Raw genomic sequence first — 21764 nt, forward strand, 5'->3', positions numbered from 1 at the left:
TCTTGTGCAAAGCTGGCATGGTCCCATACTGAACTTCGATCCCGCCCCTCATTACAGAACATGACAGGGGTAAAGTCTGGTTCCGTGGTGGGCTATTCCCTCCCCCAGCACCTCACCAGCCAGGACAAATCCCAGCTGCTGTTTGGTAATCCACAGTTTAGTTAAATAAGACTTCTCTCTCTGCCCCAACTGGGACCCAAACAGCTGGAGGTCCTGGAGCCCTAGCTACCAAAATTTTATATTTCACAACACTCATGGGACTGGTGCCAATAAACAGACCCTTTAGCTGTTTCAGTTCCTCTCCCTTCCAACAAACGCAGCCTGTTCCCTGCTGCGAAGGCTCTCTTGAAACAACACGTTTGCTACCAGAGCTGAGAGCCAGGGTTTAGTTTTCAAACAAAACCTTGGAAACATCTATTCAACACATGGATCTTGGAACACAGCAGACCACGCAGGAAGCATTAAAACAAGTCCATGTCTCACCTCTCCTCCGGCATGTCGCAGGACATGTTGTTTGGTTTCAGTTGTATCCATTCCCTGGTGTTAAGGTCTAATTTATGGAGATCCGTGCTGTAAATATAGCCAGTTGTTCCTCCAAAAACGTACAGAGATCCATTAATGATGGCCATTGCCTGGGAAGGAAGGAAAGGAAAGCCACTTAGATAGGAGGCAACAGGTCAATGTATTCAAGGAAGTCAAATTTCCCATCTTCCCCAACCCATTTCACTGGCACAGAAGAGATGCTGGTGAAGGGAGGAAAGGCGTAGCTGGTGGGTACTCCATATAGCCTAGCGGTGTCCTGGCAGAAGTGGACAAGTAGACACTTCCAATAAGATGGGAGATATGAAACAGCAGGTAGGAGGTGGCTCCCCACCCCACCTCAAGGGCAAGTACATGGGCCCCAATGTGCCATGGAAAAGGGCAGGGGTCAGAGTCTCTAAACCCAGCATGTCATGAGCTCAGAGCCCCTTACAGTTTCCATGGGCAAAGAATGCAGCACAGGTGTCAACACCCACACCGAGCCCCCAAGCTCTGTTTACAAAAAGCCTTTTCATTTTATAGCAGAGATAAGTCCCTCCACACTATTCCAGCTGGTCACCAATGGACCAAACCCTGAACATGATAGATCCCATTATCCACAAGGAGCAGCTCACATGTTAAACAGGTCACTCACAGTGCACTGGGAGACCCAAAGGAGGGAGTCATATTGGCATTCAGTGAGAGGTGGGGTTGGCCTATGCAGGCTTTACGGATGCAGTGATTTTTACAAGGCACAGGACTGCTGCAATAGAGGAAATCCCAAGCCTACAGGAGGGGGAAACCAAGGCAAGCAAAGGGGAGACAAGACAGGATTCCCTGGAAAAGCAGAGCATAGTGCAGCAGAAATGCAGTAGGATGCAACAGGGTAGAGCCTGAAGGGAAGGGTGCCCAGCTTAAATGGGATGGGGTCTGCCAGGGGAGGGATTTCAGAGAAGAAAACCTGAGGTGCGAGCTGCCAGATGGAAGGTGAATCAGTGCAGTGGGGACCAAGGAGTCAAAGCACAATTAACAGACCTCCAGAGCGGCTGATAAGTGGCCAGAACAGCAAGTCTCAACAGATGATTATCTGATCATTAGCAAACGCTGTGCACAGTAAACAGGCTGCTTCTCCCCACTCCCTGCCCCCCAAGTCTTCCATAGCTTTTGTAACTCAAGTGCATCTAAAGTGTTCACCCATCCATGGTTTTGGCCATGGGCACAGGCAAGAAGCAGCAAAAGTCATCATGGGCAGTTGGAGAGAAAGAGAGATGGACACTTCTGCTTCCCACCCCCTGACAAAGCCCAGCAAGCACTGAGGATCCCCTCCTCTTGAGCCCAGAGCCTAGACAAAGAGCCTACACACAGGCAAGAAACTTGTGGCGCTCCCATTAGGGCTGGAAGTGGAAGGGACTTCACAAGGCCACTCAGTCCAGCCTCCTGCTCAAAGCAGGATTATCTCTGACTAAACCAGCCCAGCCATTATCTGCACCACTAACAACATTGGTAGAGCGCTGCTGGATGGCACATGAAAACCTTGTGGATTTTCATGACAAATTGTCAAGCTGTTTGTCCCCAGGGTGCAGGATGTATTCACCGCTACAGGGCTGATCAACCTAAGGCTTCATTAGTGACATTGCAACAGGAGTTTTCAACACGAAAAAAAAAAATCAGGTGGATTAAAAACAGTTCTGCTGTTACAGGCAGCGTCTAAAGCCTCTGCAGTTCCTGCAAGGGACAAATCAGCCTGCCGCATGAACCATTTCCACTGTTCAGCTTTCAGCCATTTGCTTCTATTGCCCATTTCCTTATAAACCCACAAGTCTCCTCCACCACTGACAAGTGCCTTGCCTTATGCCCTTTCTTTTCAAGAGAGGGACAGTCCTGGCTGCTCTGAACAAAAGGTGAGTCCAGGTTAAGTGCTTACAAATGGCTGGGTAGAAAAGAGGGAGAAGTCATTGCACTGAGAACTGCTCAAGCGGGTGACAAAAGGGAGTTAGGAACACATGCATCTTCTAAGCTGAGCGGAGCTGAGCTGGGCACTGCGCCTAGCCAGGGTTTCACTGGGTACCTGTCCATATATGCGATTCGGTTTCTTCCCTCGACAGCTGAGCAGGGCCCATCGCTTGTACTTCACGTTGCACACATGGACGTCGTTGCCGTTACTCTCACCGAACGGGATCCCAGTGCCGCCAAACACCAGCAGGTTGTTACCATGCAATACAACTAAGTGGGGGGGAAAAAAAGCACAGGTTTGGGCTACGTGCCGCTCTGCAGGAAGGAAAGAGACTGAGCGGCTCTGCCTCTGCTAAAGCACTGAGGCCAGACAGGTGACACTCGGTATGCTGCACTCCGTGCTTGGCATTAGGATCATGCCGTTCTGGACAAAAGGTGAGTTCAGGTTAAGTGCTCAGATACCATGGAAACACGGCCCTGCACTTCCAGACAACTAGTGCATTTGGAAGGCTTTGGGATCCCTGAGATGCTGGAAAAGGGGCTGATTTTTAGAGAGGGCTGTGCACTGGCCCTCTAAGACAAATTAAAGCCTTTCAAGGTGTCAGGCTCGGCACCCAAAGTCCCTAGTGAAAAATCTGGACTGGACTTGGAAAATGCTGGTTTGAGCTGGTAAAGAGAGAGAGGAGAGAGACAGAAAGGGAGAAAGAGAGCAAAAGAGACTGAGTGAAGGAGAGAGCAAACGAAAATGAGCCAAAGAAAATAAGCGAGAGAGAAAGAGAAAACAGGGCCAGGGTAATAAGTGATTTGTCAGCAGACACACAGGAGTCAGGCTGGAGTCCAGAACCCCCATTTTCACTCCTCGCCCCCACGCGAGTGATTCACAACCTGGCCTCAGGGTAACGGCACTCCTGTACTCACGTGACATGGAGGCGAGCTCCCTGGGCATGTAGCCTTCTGTGCCCATTTGATGCCATGTGCCCGTGGCAAAGTTGTAGCGCCAAAGCTCCCTGAACAGCGGGTAGTCTTCATTCTCCGGCCCTCCAGACTCATCATAGTCTGGATTATACCCTCCAAACACATACAGGTTGGCATTGTCTGCTACGCACCGATGGCCGCTCCTTGCTGGGGGGGCTCTGTAACCTGGATGGGGAAGAAGTCGTTTTGACTTGGTTATGCCCAGAAGAAGGAAAGCAGCTCCAGTAGGGAAGGAGACGCTTGTGGGCCACAGAGGCTCAGAAGGAAGCTGATCAGAACGAATGAAATGCGAGTTTCTGTCCAGAATGGCTGGAGGCTGAGATAAGAGGCTGTTTGCATTAATGAGCCGATAGTCAGGATTTCCCTAATGAGACACCCACCTCTACACACACCCCTTATCTTGCATTCAACATTGCATCCTCTCTAAGAACATATGTGCCATCCTGGGTCAAACCAGTGCTCCACCTAGTCCAGTATCCTGTTTCCAATGGGGCAGAAGCGGATGCTCTGCAGGGACACCATCCGACCAGATATCTCTAGAGTGAGCTATCCTTTATTCCCTGAATGCCACCATTTACTGCGCTACAGATGCCAAGGGAAACATCTCCAACAGCTCAGTTTCCAAGCATTTCATGCTATAAAATGGAAGGGAAATGAATACAGCTCTTGCTTTGCCCCCCTTTATTGCTAACTCCGGCTGAGTCACACCTGGATTGCAAGCTCGCTCAGGTGCCTCTGGAAAGCACCTCCTGCACCTGTGAACCTGTCCAGTTAGCAACACAGCTCCCAAACAACCCCACAGCAAGTTCCTGACAGGGAGGAATAAAAGTTTTAGCACTCCCAGGCCTGCTAGGAGTGTAACAGGGAGCCCAGGTGAGAACAGAAGCTGAGCAGAATTAAGCTATTCATGAGTACTTCAAATAGGACAGGTGATCCAGCAAGCCCCTATCGGTCTCCCTCCCATCAGCAGGCAGCAAAAACCTGGACAGGAGCATCCTGCAGCTCTATTGTCCTTAATGCAGGACCAGACTTGCTTCCCCTGTGTCTCTTCTCTGCTTCCACAACAGTGCAGGCCTGCTGGAGCATTGCTCCATGAAACACACAGATCAGCAGCTAAGACACAGCGGGGAAGGAGGTCCCACCTGAACCAGCACGATAGAGATGCAGTCACGCTGTCACCAATACCTCCTTTCAACTGCCCCGAGAGATTGAGGCCACGAGGAAAGGAGCGAGACCGCCGAGTTCTTGTTGGACAGGAGCATATGAAGTCTCGGGCAATAAACAAGCGAGCAATAAAATACTTCCCAGCTTATGTGAACGTACAATGAGAGTCTGGCAGTCACACAGCAGGATGCTTCGTGACTCAGCGCCAGAGAGGAAAGGGCCAGAGCAGGCAGCCTTTTGCCTGAGCAACCACCACTGGGCTGAAATGCCCACCGGAAAGCTCTACCTCTGCCCGGGCTCTCCGGAGTATATATTAACAACCTCTTGCAGCAGCAGGTTGCTGGCTGCCATGGTCCCCCTGCTTTCCCTGTGGTAGGTTCAGGTGTTGCGCTGTAGTTTTACTAAGAGGTTTGATTATGGATTTGTACAGGATGGTTTGGACAGGGATGATCCTGCCTCAGGCAGGGGTTGGACTACACTGGGGTGGGCGATTATTCGGGCTGGAGGGCCCTTAAGCAGTTTTGATGAGCTGTTGTGGCCCGTGTGGGAAGAAGGGCAGGTGATGGCCCAGCTCGGTGCGGCAATTGATGCTATCTGGCCCCAGGCCTGTCTATGCCTCGTCCATCACCGGGGGCACTGAACAGAGCGGGCAGGGCGTACAGGCTGGGGCTCTGGGTGGGCAGGAAGTGGCACCGGCAGCAGGAACAGGCAGGGCTGGCAGAGCTGCGATCTGCTCCCCGCATGTCCCTGCGATGGGCACTGGTTCTGCGGGCAGGACACGCGGGGAATGAATTGCAGCTTGGTCCCAGCCCCACGCTGTCACCGCCCTGAGATCCTGGTTTTAGCCCCGGCCCAGCCTGCCCACTGCTCCCTGCCCACCCGCGGCTCCATCCTGTCCCCTTGGCTGAGCCCACCCTGCCCATGGGGGCCCCAGGCCAGTTTCCATGAAGACCCAGCTTGCCCACCCGCTCCATCAGGGCAGGCTGGCAGCGGCACCTGCCACAGGCCAGATGAAAGCCCTTGGCAGGCTGGATCTGGCCCATGGGCCATAGTCTGTCCGCTCCTGGACTAGATGACCGGTGAAGGTCCCTTCCCACCCTCTTCCTCTACGATTCTATTTATGATTACGAAAGGGAGATCAAAGCCCCTATGTGGTGACACTGCTGGTTAGCATACATAGCACCACTTATCTCTGGCCAGCTTCCCTTTATTAGCACAGCAAAAAACAAATCCCCCGGGCTCCCAGCGATGCTGATACACACCTGATAAGCTACAAGAACATCCTGGTCTCAGCTTCCCACACTTCATTAGCACTCATCATATCCCTACTCAGAGCCTGAGCTCTGCAGTTGACACCTCATTAAGGCTGTTTATACCACTACTCAGAGAGCCCTGCCTCTAAGAGTAGGCTTTTGCACAGCTGCTGACAGCACTGCACTGACAGCGGTGGAGATGGGCTAGAACAGAGACGTCAGAGATATGGCTCGTGGAGATACAGAGCCCTCTCTGAGCAGTCTGGGACCATACTGCAGGCATCTCACATCCCTGACCAGCCAGAGCAGGCGCCACGCACACGGGATCCAGCACGGGGGTGGTGGGGCCCGTGGGACTGATCCATCGTGCGGGGTCAGCCTCACACCATTCAGCCAGCCCACGGACCACTCCTGCACCACTCCTCTGCTCCACAAAGCCAAATGAGTTCAACAGTCCTAGGTTAAAAGGATCAACATCCTCCCCCTGCCGCAAGAAAGTAGGCAATTTTCTGATGGATGAAGGTGCCTGCTATGTGCACGTCAGACTGGAACAGAGAACAGGGTCTTTTAGCCTTGTCACATAACCAATTTAGGTTGAAACATCAGGCCTCTCTCAGGCAGATTTTAAGGTCTCTGATCCAACAGTTCAGTCACTTGAGCAATACATTGTTGGACACTTGGTAAAGAAATTCTTCCAACTATTTTGTTGAGAGGCCCTAGCAAAGACATGTGGCAGGAGGGTAACCTGGTATCTGGGAGGTGCCTTTGCCTGTCCTGGAGAAAGCTCACCCAAATGCGGCAAAAGTCACAAGCCTTTATTTTTGCTTGTTTATCTTCAGAAACACGGACACAACCCCACACCTCGGTTCACATCTGTGCAAAAATGTACTGGTTACTTAAGAGCTTGGCAGTTATCTTCAACACATTTTATGCTCCATCCCAGAAATGCAGGAGCTGAGCAGAGAGTCCCTGGAACTTCATCTCTCCCAGCCATCAGGGCACTGGGCATCAACACAGAGCTCAAGCAATGTACCCTCAACGTCCTTTATATCCCACCAGGGAAGTCGGCAAGGTTATGGGACCAGTGATAATCACCAGTAAATACTCCCTTTCTGAACATGGCATTGGACTCTGAAATCTCAAGTCTCTAAATGCCTCTGTTGTCAGCAAATAGCCGTGAAACCTCCTGGCAAAATATATCTACATCTATCTCAGACCTCATCCCACAACTGGTCCCTAGGAAAGATAAGAGCCCAGCTCAGGTGACATGGTGGAGCGGGATGGTATGCCCCCTGTCAATGACCCACACTGGGCATCAATAAAACAGATGCCCTCAAGTGGAACTATAGCCAGTTGATTTTTAATGAATAAAGGAAATCTCATGAAAAGCTGACATAGCATTAAGCTTGCAAAGTCAGATGCCTGAGAATCAGCAAGAGCCAAAATTAACATTACTGTCGTGCATATGCACGATGCAGTCAGTAACCACGCAACTATTCCCAGCTCCTGACGGACCTCTGCCTCATTCGGTGAAGAGGACGGACAGACAGACAGACAGTTTGGGAAAGAATCAGGGTCGCACAAAGAAATGAGGCTGTTTTCTGTTGCATCCTGTCTCGTTTGCTGCCAAAGCTAAAAGATACGTACTGCATGGGAATGACCTGAAAAGTCAGACTGGGCTCACAGTTAGGGAAACCGACTCTTACCCGGAGGACTGGACTCTACTCCTGTCCCCACTGCAGAGTTCCTATACGAAGTCCCAGACAGCTCCCAAACTACGGGTCAAAGGTCACTGATACCAAACTTTTCAAAGAACATCAATTGTCTTCTTTATTCCCCGGATGCCCAATCTAAGACAGCTAGGAGACAATGATTTGCCCAAGTGCTGAATGCTCTTAGCTGCAGTGGAAGTCAACTGGAGCCGAGCATGCTGGAAAGCCAAAGCCCAAGGCATGTCAAGTTTGGCACCTGACAGTTTTGATCATAATCTCTCTCTGAGTGCCCCAGCTGGGCAATAAAATCTTAGCACCTCTGACCCCATCATCTGTAGGCCAAAGAGCTGCAGTCAGCATCCAATTACATTTTCCACCTCTCCACCCTCCTCCACCACAATAAGTAGCAAGGGCTGAACTCACAGCTAAGTTGCAGAAACTTATCAAGGTCCTATTGAAACAGAAAAGTTGAGCTTATCAACTGTTTGTTCTAGATCTGCAGGCCTGGTTAAAAAGGTCATGTTGATCAGGGATCCTGGCTTTCTCCGATTAAAAAAAAAATCCCCAATTTTCAGACAGAAAAAAATAACTCCAAATCCACATTTTTCCAGGATTAAATGATGCCCATCTTGCTGGGGTCATAGTTTCATAGTGAGTAGGGTTGGAAGGGACCTGAGCAGATCATCAAGTCCGACCCCCTGCCATGGCAGGAAAGAGTGCTGGGGTCAAACGACCCCAGCGCGGTGTTCATCCAGGCTTCTCTTAAAGCCCCCCCAAGGTAGGAGCCAGCACCACTTCTCTTGGAAGCTGGTTCCAGACCCTAGCCGCCCTGACCGGGAAGTCGCGCCTCCTGATGTCTAGCCTAAACCTACCCTCTGCCAGCTTGTGACCCTTATTCCTGGTTAGTCCTGCAACAAAAATCGTTTTTCTCCTAGATGTCTGTCAAACACCAAATTAAATAGGTGTTAAAGAAGTTAAGAGCTTAATAACTCCTTTGCCTTCACTTCTGTTATTTGTGATGTGCTACTCCCACCAGCACCCCTATGTCCACTTACTTTTTCCAAAGAGGAGGGAAAAGACAAAGTAAGACAAACCTGAATTTTGATGTGGGAGAAGCAAGAAAGATATTTCAACAACAAATCCGACCTCCTTTTTGCATCAAAGGTAAGCAGCAAACTTGTTTCATGCAGCTAAGATGAAAGTCACTTTACTCCACTAAAAAAGTCTCCAGAAAATAACTGCGTGTCAGCTAGGTTGCAAATTGGGGTCTAAGTTCTAACCCTGGATAATGATGTGAAGCACCTAATGGACTGAAGGGGAATCGTGAATAAATAAGCAACCACGGGGCTTGACCCTTATCGATAAGTCAGGCCAAGGCCTTGGTTCCCTTATGAAAGATTAATAAACCTGGAGAGGTTATTTGCTGTGATACACAGAAAAGGAAGCCCAAAGCCAGGTTACTACCAACCAGGTTCTTGCTGGTCTGGAATTACTGTAACAGCTGCAGGCAATACCCGAACTCACGATTTTAACCTTTAAATAAATCTCATGTACACACTGCTAACCAACTATCTATGCACTCCTGTTTCTATTAACTAGGGTGACCGTAAGTAAAATGGAGACAGGTGTGGCACTGCCTACCCCCGCAGTCAGTGGCACTGCTGCAGGCAGTGGCAGGGCCCGGAGGGCAGGGGCGCAGGCAGGGCAGCCCAGCGCACTATGCTGCTCCACCTGCCCACCAGGCTGCACCCCACAGGAACATCGTTTGCATTTTCACCAACCAGCCAGGACTTGCCTATAAAATAAGGAACCGTCCTGGTCAGACCAGGATATGTAGTCACCCTACGGTTACCCATCCTCCCCCACCCTCGCAATTATATACAACATTGACCTATTCCTTTAAACCAGGGGTGTCCCAACACCAGCCCACACAACCATCTTTCTTAAAATCATAAAAAATGAGGGCTGGCAGGGACCTAGTCCAGCCCCCTGCTTAAAGCAGGATCATCCCTAACTGCATCATCCCAGCCCAGGCTTTGTCCAGCCGAGTCTTCAAAACCTCCAAGGATGGAGACTCCACCACCTCCCTGGGTAACCCGTCCCAGTGTTTTACTATCCTTCTAGTGAGAAAATTCTTCTTAATATCCAACCTGAACATCCTTTGCTGCAACTTGAGACCATTCCTCCTTGTTTTGTCATCTGTCATCACTGGGAACAGTCTAGATGCATCCTCTTTCAAGCCCCAATTCAGGGAGCTGAAGGCTGCTATTAAATCCCCTCTTGGTCTTCTCTTCTGCAGACTAAATCAGCCCAACTCCCTCAGCCTCTCCTCACAAGTCACATTCCCCCGCCCCTTAACCATTTTCATTGCCCTCTGCCGGACTCTCTCCAACTTGTCCACATCTTTTCTGTCATTGGGGGGCCCAAAACTGGACACAGGACTCCAGATGTGGCCTCCCCAGTGCTGAAATGAGGGGAAGAATCATTGCCCTTGAGCTGCTGGCAATGCTCCTACCCATGCAGCCCAGTATGCCATTAGCCTTCAACCCACTGGGCTTCTCACAGGTCCAGTAATTTGGCAGCAGTTGTCACTCCCCTACTGCCCAAATTTCTACACCTGTGGGCAGCCCAGCAGAAGGCATGTTAGAGCAGGCGCGTGGGGCTTGGGCAGTGTAGAGCCAGACCCCAGCACGCAGGGCCAAGGCAAGGAGGCACAGGGCCTGATCCCAGCATGGAGCCCCGATCTGGGCACATGGGGCCTAGCCAGGACCGCCTGGGGCCCAAACCTGCATACCAACCGAAAAGGTTGAGCACTGCTGCTAGTTAGCTATATACAGCAGAGCTGTTAGTAGAGTCCACTCTCATTAGAGTTACTGGATGTCTGGGTTTTTTCAAGCATGTCCTCTTTTTGGATCCTCCGATCTCCATCTGGGTGGTTTTTAAAAATATGAACAAATGTCTTGGATTTTGCTCTGCTCAGCATCAAAGTTTTTCCCGGTACTTCCTGGCTTGCCCTAGCAAGTAGCTGCTTAGGACTAGGAAGAGTGAGGGGAGGGCAACTGGGGGCAGGGGGTGCCACACACATGCAGGTAACCAGCAAGCAGCCAGGCAGGGTGGTGGGAGCAGCCCCAGCAGCCAGCTGCAGGCAAGTCTATGGGGGGCAGAGGTTGGAGAACCAGGGCTTGGGAGACTGTGGGGGCAGGTAGGGAAGGCAGTTCTTGCTGGCACTGGGGGGAAGCTGCCTGGAAGCTGGGGCTGCAGCGGCGGGGGGGCACCTGCCCCTCCAGTGGAGGAAGGGGAGTGGGGCCCTTTTGGGGGCTGCATGGCTGGGCCAGCAGCAACAGAGCTGGTGCCCTTACCTGCAAGGATGGGGCAGTCAGGAGATGCTGCAGGGAGCAGGGGGCTGCAGATCAGGGTGAAGGGTACCAGCAGGCATGCAGGGTGGGGTACGGTGGCTTGGGAGTGTGGGGCAACGGCAGGAGCAGAGACAGGGCAGTGGCATATCACCACCTCCCCCATAATCATATACCCCCACACACGTGTCCTCTTTTTTGAAACGGGACGGATGGTAACCCTAACTCTCATAAGATGCCTGGTTTGAACAGGGACCTCTGGGCACCACAAGAACATGACCACTTCCCCATCCAAGTGCAGTAACTCCTGGCTTTAGGCTGAGAGGATCACTAATGCCTCTTTTGTTCCCATCAGTGACTATGCTACAGAGAGCAGTGTTCTCGAAGTTGAAACACGGTTATTTCCATTTGTACAAACTGATAAAGCTTATGGTATGCAGAACCCCTCTTATTCTGCTTAGCAGTGCCTGCCAAATGTGTGTGAAGCCCAGGCCTTCAGAGAGGGGATCGCTTCCGGGCTGGGCCGCTTAGGTGATTGTCCTTTGCATCGGGAGCAGAAGGCGCTTGTACAAATGCCTGGGAAGAGGTGGAACAACACACCCTGTTGTAATAAGACAGGGCATAACCATGCTGTGCAGGGGAGAAACAAACCCTCTTTGGGCTCATGTATACAGGAACACTTCTGAAAGGCAACACAAACCAACTCAAAGGTGCGACTATAAAGCCAAATAGCATTAAGCCCTTGTTTAGATAAAATGGACCTTAATTCACTTAACCTTCAAATCACTTTGGAAGCATGAAGCTCAATTAAATTAAGGCCACTTTGGGTCTGAATATAAGAGCATCCACACGGGGCTGAATGTAGTTTAACTAGTTAACTTCCAGTGCCTCCCTGTAGACGGGCCATTAGAAATACCTGTATTGGTCAGAGGAGAGCAAGTCTATCTTGAAGTTTTTAAGTGGAGATTTAAAACTCCAGTAGAAGATATTTGATTTAATGTTTCAGATTTTAACTCCAGCACCTGTACTATGCCAGGAGTTCATATTGAGCACATTACTAGGGTTGCTGCAGTTAATATGATCATAGGAAGCAACACAAGCTAGGAAGTAAAGGAAGAGAGAAACTCCCAAGTGTGGCAGGAAACTTGTATTTGGCAGCAGTCTCCCCTCTCTCCACATTAGTAAAACCAGTTGTTTAAACATCTGCATCTACTGCTGACAGAATAGGAGTTATGCACTAAGAAAAAAAAGAAATCTCTTGCAACCTCAGGGCTCAGTCGAATTCTGTGACTACTCGAGGGATTTTTCAGGTTTGGCTTCCCAGTCCTAAACCTCCCAAGCAAGTTTTGTTTTGCTTAAATAAAAGCATCAAATAAAATAAATACAATACAAATAAAAATATTATTTTTCCAAAATAAAATAAAAGCAACTAGCTTTCAAAGGATCAGAGGCCAGACAGGCAAGCCGATGCCGAGACGCTGCCACATGGACAAACTGCTGAAGGCTTCCAAGTTGGGACTAATTGAGACCCTTTGCCACGATGCACAGCCACAATGAGAAGCTGGCTGGATTTCCTCCCTCGCGCTTCAAGCGATCTCTGTAATTTTCCCTTCAAACCGGACTAAACTTCAAGATGCAAAGCTCCCAACTCAAGCACCGAATGCAGGCCATGAAAAACTGCAGCAAGGAAAACTTCAAGAGCAGCAGCAAACAAAGGCATTTCCCCTTTTATTGTCCTCTCTCTCAGTGCCAGGGTAAAAATGCCGGCACCCTGATTTATACGTAGGACAGGAACTGCCGTCCAAGCCAACAACTGAAGCAGCAGTAACGGAGGTTGCTTGCTCGGAAGTACCTGAACTCGGAGGCTCCCAGCCTGGTTCTTGCACATACTGGGGATGCTCCCATGCTGCTTGCAGCCAGAGAAAGTTTTGTTTTCTGGTGACGTGTATTTCTCAAGCTTCATGGGGAGAAAAGAAAGCACTGCCCAGAGTGTGTTATTATCCAAGGTTGGGGGCAGGAGCTCTAGCCCCGTCATTTACTCCCTGTCGTAAAAAGAAGCTTATGTCGTCATTTTGACATTGAAGCCCTGATATCCATTTAGTATCCCGTTCAGGGGCACGGGCTACCCAAAAGGAATAAACCAGGCATTAAGCGCATGCTAAGTGAGAAGTCTAAACCAGTCATTTAAAAAAATAAAATAAAATGGTACAGAAATGAAATCACCCGACTTGGAAAGGGCTCTCAGAGCAGAGACAGGAATCAAACTGGGGCTGATTTTCTTTTGTGCACACCAGCAAAGGACACATTTAAAGGAGATCCATTTTTATTTTCCCCAGGTTTAAAGCAATAAAGTTTTCCCCAGCATAGGATCATATCACTTTGGATTGCAGTGTGCATTTGAGTTTACCTTACACTCTTTTGTGGGGTATGATACTCATCTATGGACCTTGAAAGCACTGGTACAGAAGCATCTTCCAAAACTGGAAACCCAGTTCTTAGGTGTCCCCCATCAGTCCCCAACCTTTTTAGACTCAAGACCCCTTAGACTTTAGATCCCTCATTAGACTCAAGACCCCTCTCAGAAAATGCCAGCTTTATTTTCACTTGTTTTTTGACTACTGAGAACAGAGCAATTTTTCTGTTGCAAAATACTCAGAAAGACACATCAGGTCAGAACGTTTTTGACACTATCTGAAATCTCTGGGTGCGTCCAGGTGAGAGTGGACAGTTGTGTCACCCCAAGGACAAATAGCAGCGGCACGTAGTTATGCCCCTGCCACTTGTCCCTGGGAAATGCCCATGCATGCATGCTCTGGCATGCAGCAAGTTGCCCCATGTGGGGTAAGGGAGGCTGGGGCTAGCACCTGGGTGGCCCCAGCAGCCATACCTGGGGGCCTGTCAGGGCTGCAGCGGTGCACGGAGCCTGGCCAGGCTCGGTTTCGTGTGGCACATACTGCCACCATGTGCGCCACCCTCCCCTTTTCAGGCTTTTTTTACACCAGGATCTCCTGCTGCAAAGCAGCAGCACGGTGAACGCCTGCATGTGCAGCACATGCAGCTTGCGGTGCCACAGACAGATCTGCAGCACTGCATCCCACATATGCACACTCTTCTGGACACATCCTCTTGTGAATCACATTTGCACACCTAACAGCCAACATGGTGTGGCATCCTGCAACACCCTTAAAAGGATCTCAAGGCACCCCAGGGTGCCACGATACCCTGACTGAGAATCACTGTTCTCTGTACTAGACACAGACACCTGCGTGTGGCTCGCTTTCTGTCGATCGCACGCATGTTTCAGACAGTTCAATGTGCAAAATGAAAAGAATATAGGAAACGCGAGTTGGCTGCAGCCTCTAAGAACTGTTGGGAGGGGAGGCAAGGTAGGGATATTTTCCAGTCCAACAGTGGTCAGCACCTAGTGCAGGGGTGGGCAGTTATTTTGGGCGCAGGGCCGTTTACTGAGTTGTGGTAAGCCATTGAAAGCCGCATGATAGGCAGCCCAGGGCAGATTAATATTAATTTTCTAAATTTTTTAGGGGCCCCGCGGGCCAGACAGAATGGCCTGGTGGGCCACATCCGGCCCCCGAGTCACATTTTGCCCACCCCTGACTAGTGGCTGTGAAAGATCTTTCCCAAGAGATGCGACTGCGTGGCAATAGGCTCCGTCAGAGTGCCTGGCTTCACAGCTGTCTTGACTCAAGCTGGCCTAGTTCCAGCCAGAGCAGCCATCCTGCAATGCAATTCTCCGCCTCCTGCACCCACAGTGAACGTGCATTTACTCTTGTGGTGCTACACTTCTAGGGGGCAAAACCTAGCGCCCTCAGTACTGCAGCAACCAGAGCTGCTGAACAAAAGCTTCCCCGTTAAGCTGGGGGAACTCTGCCTTTTCTGGGCAACTGGGGGGAAACTGCTGGGAGTACACCAAGAGACAGGCATGCATGTGACACTGGGCCTCATCTATGCTACAGTGATCAACTCAGCAGCTGACAAGTTTTAGCCTATACCCCACCACAGGCCAGCCGATTCAGATGAAAAGCACTACCAGAACCAGATGAGACAAGTTAAGGACAGTACTTGATTTAAAAATCTATACAGCATAAGCTGCCCTTTTCTTTAATTCTCAAGCAGAATGAGCTGTGATATCCATGTTCTTTAAATAGTGACCCTACCTAGATATTAAGCACATGACCGCAGCTTGCTATTCTCTGCCAGTTTTTCAAGCCTCAAAATGCTTGAGAAGGGAGGATGGCACCCTAAATATGGAGAACCCTGGAAAGTTACTGGAAAATCAGTGCCTACGCACAGTTCAGAGATCCATGATTAATTACTGCCAAATTATAAATAGAAAGAAAAAAAAAAAAACCTCTTCAGAAATGAGTAAAAGCTACATAAAGTTTCTGTGGTCTTGGTACTCATTAAAAGATCATGACAGGCATCTAAAACTTTTACAGCTGATGAAATGAATAAACCATTTCCTAACCAGCTGTCCAGTCCCATGTAATCTAGCCCCGCTCTACTGAGTGGCTTGTTCAACCAGGATAACAAAGTGGTAGTTATGCAGTGTGTTATCTTGATGACTGCTATCGGATATCACCATGCACAGGGAAACAGCTGTGTTTTAATTTCTGCTGGATGTTTGTCCCAAACAAGCAATGCAAAGCGGAGCTACACACAGGCATGGGCAAACCAGGCAGTCACCCGGGGCCCAGAAAGAAAGGGGGCCCAAAAGTGGTAATTATTTTCTACTGTCCAATTACATTATCATTATCTCTGGCAAAGGGAGGGCTGATAATAAAAGTTCACCTAGGTCCGTCAGGAGTCTAGGTACAGTCCTGATGCAAAGCAATGTAAGAAATGGACCCAGTGGTGTAAAACTTGTTACAAGTTTCTGAAGTTCAAGTGCTGCCCTGTAGCATTCATTTACACCAGTGTCTATCCTTTCTTTGTCACTATTGGGAAATGAAGGGTTTCTTAGGCAAACCAAGAAAACTGCGATGAAACAAAAGCCTGGAAATGCAATGGGGAAGCCACACAGGTGTGGGCTCCTGAAACTGTATTTGGTGAATGAAACCATTTTGAGAGCTTTGAACAAAGCCAGCAATGTTTCCTCCTCAGCTGGATGGAATGGAGATTCCCACGCATCTGAACTGACCTGAAAGGGATCAATAGCCAGGCTCTATTCCAGTTCAAGCAGTCAGTGCTGGCAATGAAATAAAAGTGGAGTTCACATCTTGCCAGTCTACAGTAGGACGACTCTGCCAAAACAGAGCACCAGAATTTAAAAACAAGCTGCTGGACAGCGCTGGAAGGGTGCATATACTGACAGGGAGCATTCACGCTGAATGCCAAGCCTAGAAAGCATTTTACATCTCGCAAACCTTTCCAGCAGTCCCATTTCATCCTCCATAACCATTTATCTTGAGCTGAATCTAAGATAACAAGGAATACGGACCACTAAGGGGACTTGAAAATGTGCCACGGTGGGGCCCATGCAGATAGGTTTGGGACTCTACCTAGACTCCTGGCAGCCCCAGGGAAACGTTTAGTATCGGGCCCCGCTTTGCCAGTGAAATAATGATAATGATAATCGGACAATGGAAAAAAAAATTATCATTGTCGGGTCCCCTTTCTGTACAGGCCCCGGGCAGCCCATGCTTGTGTCCGGCTCCGGGTAGGTTTCAGGACAACCTGAATGCAGTTTTGCAATTACATTCCACGTGGTTAATAAGCCATTTCTAAGCACAACCAGAAATCCTGTCCAAATTGCACGCAAGTCTCAAAGTCATCTGGATTGGAAGAAGCCTTAACAGGATCATTTAAAAATCAACCCCCTGCAGTGGAACAGGATGTGGTTATTTCTGGAGTGTGGCAGACCTGGCCAGGAGAGGCCCCAGGGATGACGCTTCCACCTGTTTCTTCTTTTTGGGTTCTCCATGTTATATAAAGATGCCCTCATTACTCCTTTCTTTCCCCACCCCATTTCTCAGTGCTTGCAATGCCAGGTTCCAGCTTCCTCCCCATGCTGAAGGACTTCACTGCAATCTTTGCAAAGGGACTGTTTCAGAGGCCTAGACCAAAGCTTCCGCTCCCTCCCAACCCCAGCTACAGGGAAAGAAAGACCCCAGAAGTTGGGGTTGACATAACTAGCTAGGACAATTTCTTCTTCTTCTTTCTGTTTGAAATTGTTAGTTCAAATTCATTACAAGGGATCCAGAAATGCTCACAGTGGGATCTCAAACATGGCCTAAAACTCAGCTCTGTTCTCCACCCACTCTCTTTCACATCACTGAATGGTCTCCTCTGTCCGCAGCATGTGTAAGGTGTCAATCACTGTCGTATCTGATCAGCAGATCTTTGAATTTTGCCTCTCTAGACCAGTGGTCTCCAAAGTGCGGTGTTTTACTGATAGGGGTGCGCAATCAGAAAAAAGTTTAGAGACCACTGCTCCAGACCACAGAAATAAGCCTATTCAGTCTGCTTTCCAAAAGTCTTCATTTTCCACGCCTTCCATCACAACCAGCTATCTTAGTACCACAATTTTAAAAACATATGTGCAGGAATGTCGCATGACGAGCAGAACAATGACATGATTATAGTTACGTAGAGGACAATATCCCAATGTCCAGACTAAACAAAAAGTGTCAAAATAAGTTTGACAAACTATTTGGCTTGGCAATAGCCACACACAAAAAGCTTCCCAATACAGTATTTGGAACAAAAGTCTCTTTTTGTCTAAACTGCAGCTTTCAGATAGCAGCACAAGAGGGAGGAGAACTTCCAGGTCAGAAGTTCATCCCATAGGTTTTATTTTATTATTAGACGTGCAATACTGTCTACATTTTAAAACATGCATAGAATGAATTACACAGCCCCAATCTACCTGCAAAAAAATAAAGAAAAAGAAAAGCAGGAAACACTGAATAAGAAAGGACACTGCTTGCTTGCATACTGTCACAAAACAGTATCCTGGAATAAACATACCAAAAATATACAGGACTAAGTTAGAATTTGTAGAGAGTCAAACAATTTGTATAGTGAATTTTAAACCTATAATGCAAACAGGGATGGGATTATAAACCCAGTTTTCCTTTTGGCACAGAAAGAAGCCATGACAGATTGTGAAAATATTCTGGCTTATTATTTCTTTTGAGGGTTTTTTGTTCATTTGTGTTTGTTTGTTTGTTTGTTTTGGGGGGGTTGTCAACCTATTAGAAACTCAGCTCTCGTCTGCCCTGGAAAGCTACCATGACCGATAAATTAGCAGAATGCCATCACGAGAGAATGAGAGCTGAGCAATGGAGAGGGGAAGATAATTTTAGGTTAGACCATTTAAGTGTCTGGTACATTAATTTCCATTCACCTCCAAAGCCCAATGAAAGCACAAATGGAAGTGTCAGTTTGAGATGTATTCCTATGCCCAAGCACTTTAGATGCAAGAACTCACGCTCCCCAAAACCCAGCCAAGAAATCACTGGGCACAGGGGAGAATGTCACTGCCACTGCCAAACTTCAACATCCTTGTTGCTGCTAAAGCAATGGTTTTCCATCTCCTTAAACTCAGGCTCAAGGCACCCTTCAGAAAATGCCGTCTCTGAGCTTTCACGACTACAGAAAAATAAAACAGTTCTTTGCTGCAGAAGAATTGCTCTGAAAGAGACCATAACAGGTCAGTGTTTGTGACACTGGATTCCTGTTTGAAACCTCTGGGTTTATCTTGTGAATCATGTGTAGACGTTTGCACACCCACCAGCACTAATACTGTGTACCCTTAAAAGGATCTCTCAGTATCCCCCAGGTGCTGGGACCCTGGTTGAGAATTGCTGTGCTAAAGCTTATCCTCCTCAAGCTCATGCCAGAAGCCTTTCGCTCTTCTTTGTACATCACGACACAGCAAAAAAATATATGGAGTTTATCATTTCATTCCCAAGATGCCTTTCCTTGTTAAAGCCATCAATGCAACTTTTTACTATTCCCATATTGATTGAAACATTTGCTTTCTTAATGTGAGGACATAGGCCTGAATCTGGCAAGAGATCCTTGAACAGCCTGTCTATTTTTTTAAATTATATATTCCCCTGCCCGCAAGTCATTTTATGTTTCAGTGCACGTTACATCAAAGACTTCTTTTCCTCACTGAACAAGTTACTTTGGTCGGAGAAGGCTTGAAGTAGTACCTATGCAAGATGATGTCAGGAAAGAATATTATTCCATTTTCCATGGGAAGAAACTGTCAGTGAGACAGTTAGTCAGTTAACTAGTCAGTCTCCAAGGTGCCACTCTGCCCTACCTTCTTCCTGAGTTCAGACTAACATGCTTCATCTGGGGAGAAGCAACCAGTGACATGAATACAGGTTAGGACCAGATGTCCTGGCCAGCACAGTGGCTGAAAGGGATCTCGGGGTTATGACTGATCACAGGATGAACATAACTCACCAGCGCAATGCTGTAGTCACCAGAACTAAGCACACTGGGATGCATTAGCCGATGCATTGTGAGCAGGGCAAAGGAAGTGATACTTCCTCTCTGCTCACCGTTGGTGAGACCCCAGCTGCAGTACCGTGTCCAGTTCTGGGCACTGCACTTCAAAAAAGACGTGGAGAATCTTGAAAGGGTGCAGAGAGGGGCCACGAAAATTATTAAGGGCCTAGAGGCAAACCCTTATGAGGCAAGACTAAGGGATCTGGGACTGTTCAGCCTGGGGAAGAGAAGACCAAGGGGGGACTTAGTGGCTATCTGTAAATATGTAAAGGGTGAATATCAGGAGCTGGGGAAAAGACTGTCCACTAGGGCGGCCCAGGAGAGGACAAGGAGCAATGGGCATACACTGAGAGGATGGTTTCAGGTTGCATGCAAGGAAGAACTTCTTTACAGCAAGGGTGACCCGAATCTGGAATAGACTTCCTAAGGAGGTGGTGCAGTCTCCAACCTTGGAAATCTTCAAGAGGAGACTGGACAGACGCCTTGCTGGAATCATCAGAGCAGAGGGGTTGGACTCTATGATATTTCGAGATCCCTTCCAGCCCTTCATTTCTATGATTCTATGAACATGGCTAATCACCTCTATGACAGGGAGAAATTAATTCAGTTTACCATGATCATATCAGGAATGGCAGAACGGGTTACAATAGGTGGTAGGAGGAGGAAAAGAACTATGCCAAGTATCACAGCACATTCACCTTTGTCATCTTAATCTCATATCTTGCAGTTTACCAGAGGAAAATAAAAAGGAAAACCCTCAATGACTCCTGGAAGTAGCACAGGGGTTCCCCAAGCGTGAAGAAGAGTTTGGGACCTCTAGCAAACACACCAGATCCCAAATAGTGCTAAGAACCCTTTGGCAGGGTTTCATATCAAGGATCACAGCATAAAAAATAAAAAAGGTGTATATTGCATTCTTTGGAAAGAAGCCAGGATAACTGTACTGGGAGGGGGGTGGAATTTAAGGGCAGAGAGGAAAAGAGCCAGCTAGGTGTATGGGGAAACACTCCAAGCAATAGTGACATACCAGACACGCTAGGCTGCAAAACACTATAGTAACCTACTCAGACTGCACCTGAAATCACCAGATATTTCTGCAAGCCCAAGCAACAACAAAACAGCCCCACATGTATTATCATTACATGCCTCCAAAGGTAAGATGGCATTCAGCAAACTGGGAGAGGGCACAGCCCTCAGTCATCTAGCCAGTCTTTTCACAGGCTCTAGGAGACAAAATCCAGCAGCTTATATTCAGGTTTTCATCAGACATTTACAAAAGCTTAACTCCAACATCAACAACAATCAATGGGCCCAGCAGAAACGCGCCAGGAGGGCATACTGCCAGCCATCAGATAGAGCTGACTTGGCATTTGGAAAAGAAAGGATAAAGCTAGCACTGCACAGCTGCACAGCAGGGGGCCTTGTTAAGGAACGGTGGAAAGATGGCAAATCTCCTTTATAAAAAATATACGGGATGCCTCCAGAGGAGGGAGTTGGAAAGAAAGTCTCTTACAATCATTTAGTGGCTCTGAGGAGCAGACCCAGGGGGTGCAGTGGTGCGGCTGCACCCCACTTTGATTCCTGCTCCAACCAGACTTTAGAACCAGCTGCCTGGGGGGGGCAGCAGCACTTCCAGTCAGGCAGCAGGGAGGGAGTCACTTGACTTCAGGTCTCATTGTCATCCCCCATTCCTGCTAATCTGTCCACTTCACAGGTGTTATCAACCCTCTCTCCATGGGCTTGATGTTCCACTATTCAAACTACCCTTTCCTCTGCAAGGCAGCTGTTTGTTAGCCATTCCCAGGAATGCCTCTCTTCCGTTTCACAGCCCTGCAGCCTGTCTATGGATCTCACTAAAAACCCTCAACTCAGGTATAGTCAGATTAACTCAAGGCATAGAAATGACCAACAGTGAAGTATTGGAGGCATGGTCACCACACTCAAGAAGGCTAGATTCTGTTTTATGAGATGTACATTTAACTGTAATGACTAGGGGACTAATAGCACAACTTTTTTTGACTATTTTGACTCTTATCGTGCCTGGTGTGCATGGGTTTTTTTAATTAATAGCTACTCTAGTAAATTGGCACACATTCCGATAGTTATTGCGGTTTTGCTTTGCTCTTCAACTGAATGATAAAAGCACTGTCCCCCCAGCCTATGAATAACACTTATATTTTTCCTCTAACGAAAGAGAAACTAGGTCTTGTGTTCTAGGCGGCCATGGGACACACCGTCTGCACCACCTTTTTCCAAATCCGAGTTCTGCTCGTGGCAGCTTAGCATTAGCCTGGGTCTTGGCATCAGCTGAAGGACAAAGGAGCCTCGTTGGTCTTGCCCTACAAGGTACT

The 21764-nt window shown here is 48.4% G+C and overlaps 1 protein-coding gene across 2 annotated transcripts in view; it reads right to left on the minus strand.

Annotated features, from left to right (window-relative positions):
* The window catches only part of KLHDC10 (kelch domain containing 10), a 31461-nt gene that overhangs the window by 8410 nt on the left and 1287 nt on the right, over positions 1-21764 (minus strand). For both annotated transcript variants that reach the window (XR_002102627.1, XM_019543813.1), the window contains exons 2-4: positions 3391-3612; positions 2588-2742; positions 484-632 (exon numbers count right to left, since the gene is read on the minus strand). Coding sequence is in view for 1 of the 2 variants with exons in the window: in XM_019543813.1 (XP_019399358.1) it covers positions 484-632; positions 2588-2742; positions 3391-3612 (526 nt within the window). In the remaining variant the exon portion in view is untranslated. The remainder of the gene's footprint in view (positions 1-483; positions 633-2587; positions 2743-3390; positions 3613-21764) is intronic.

This window comes from Crocodylus porosus, unplaced genomic scaffold, assembly GCF_001723895.1.
Source record: "Crocodylus porosus isolate Cpor-Errol unplaced genomic scaffold, CroPor_comp1, whole genome shotgun sequence".
Classification (NCBI taxonomy): domain Eukaryota; kingdom Metazoa; phylum Chordata; order Crocodylia; family Crocodylidae; genus Crocodylus; species Crocodylus porosus.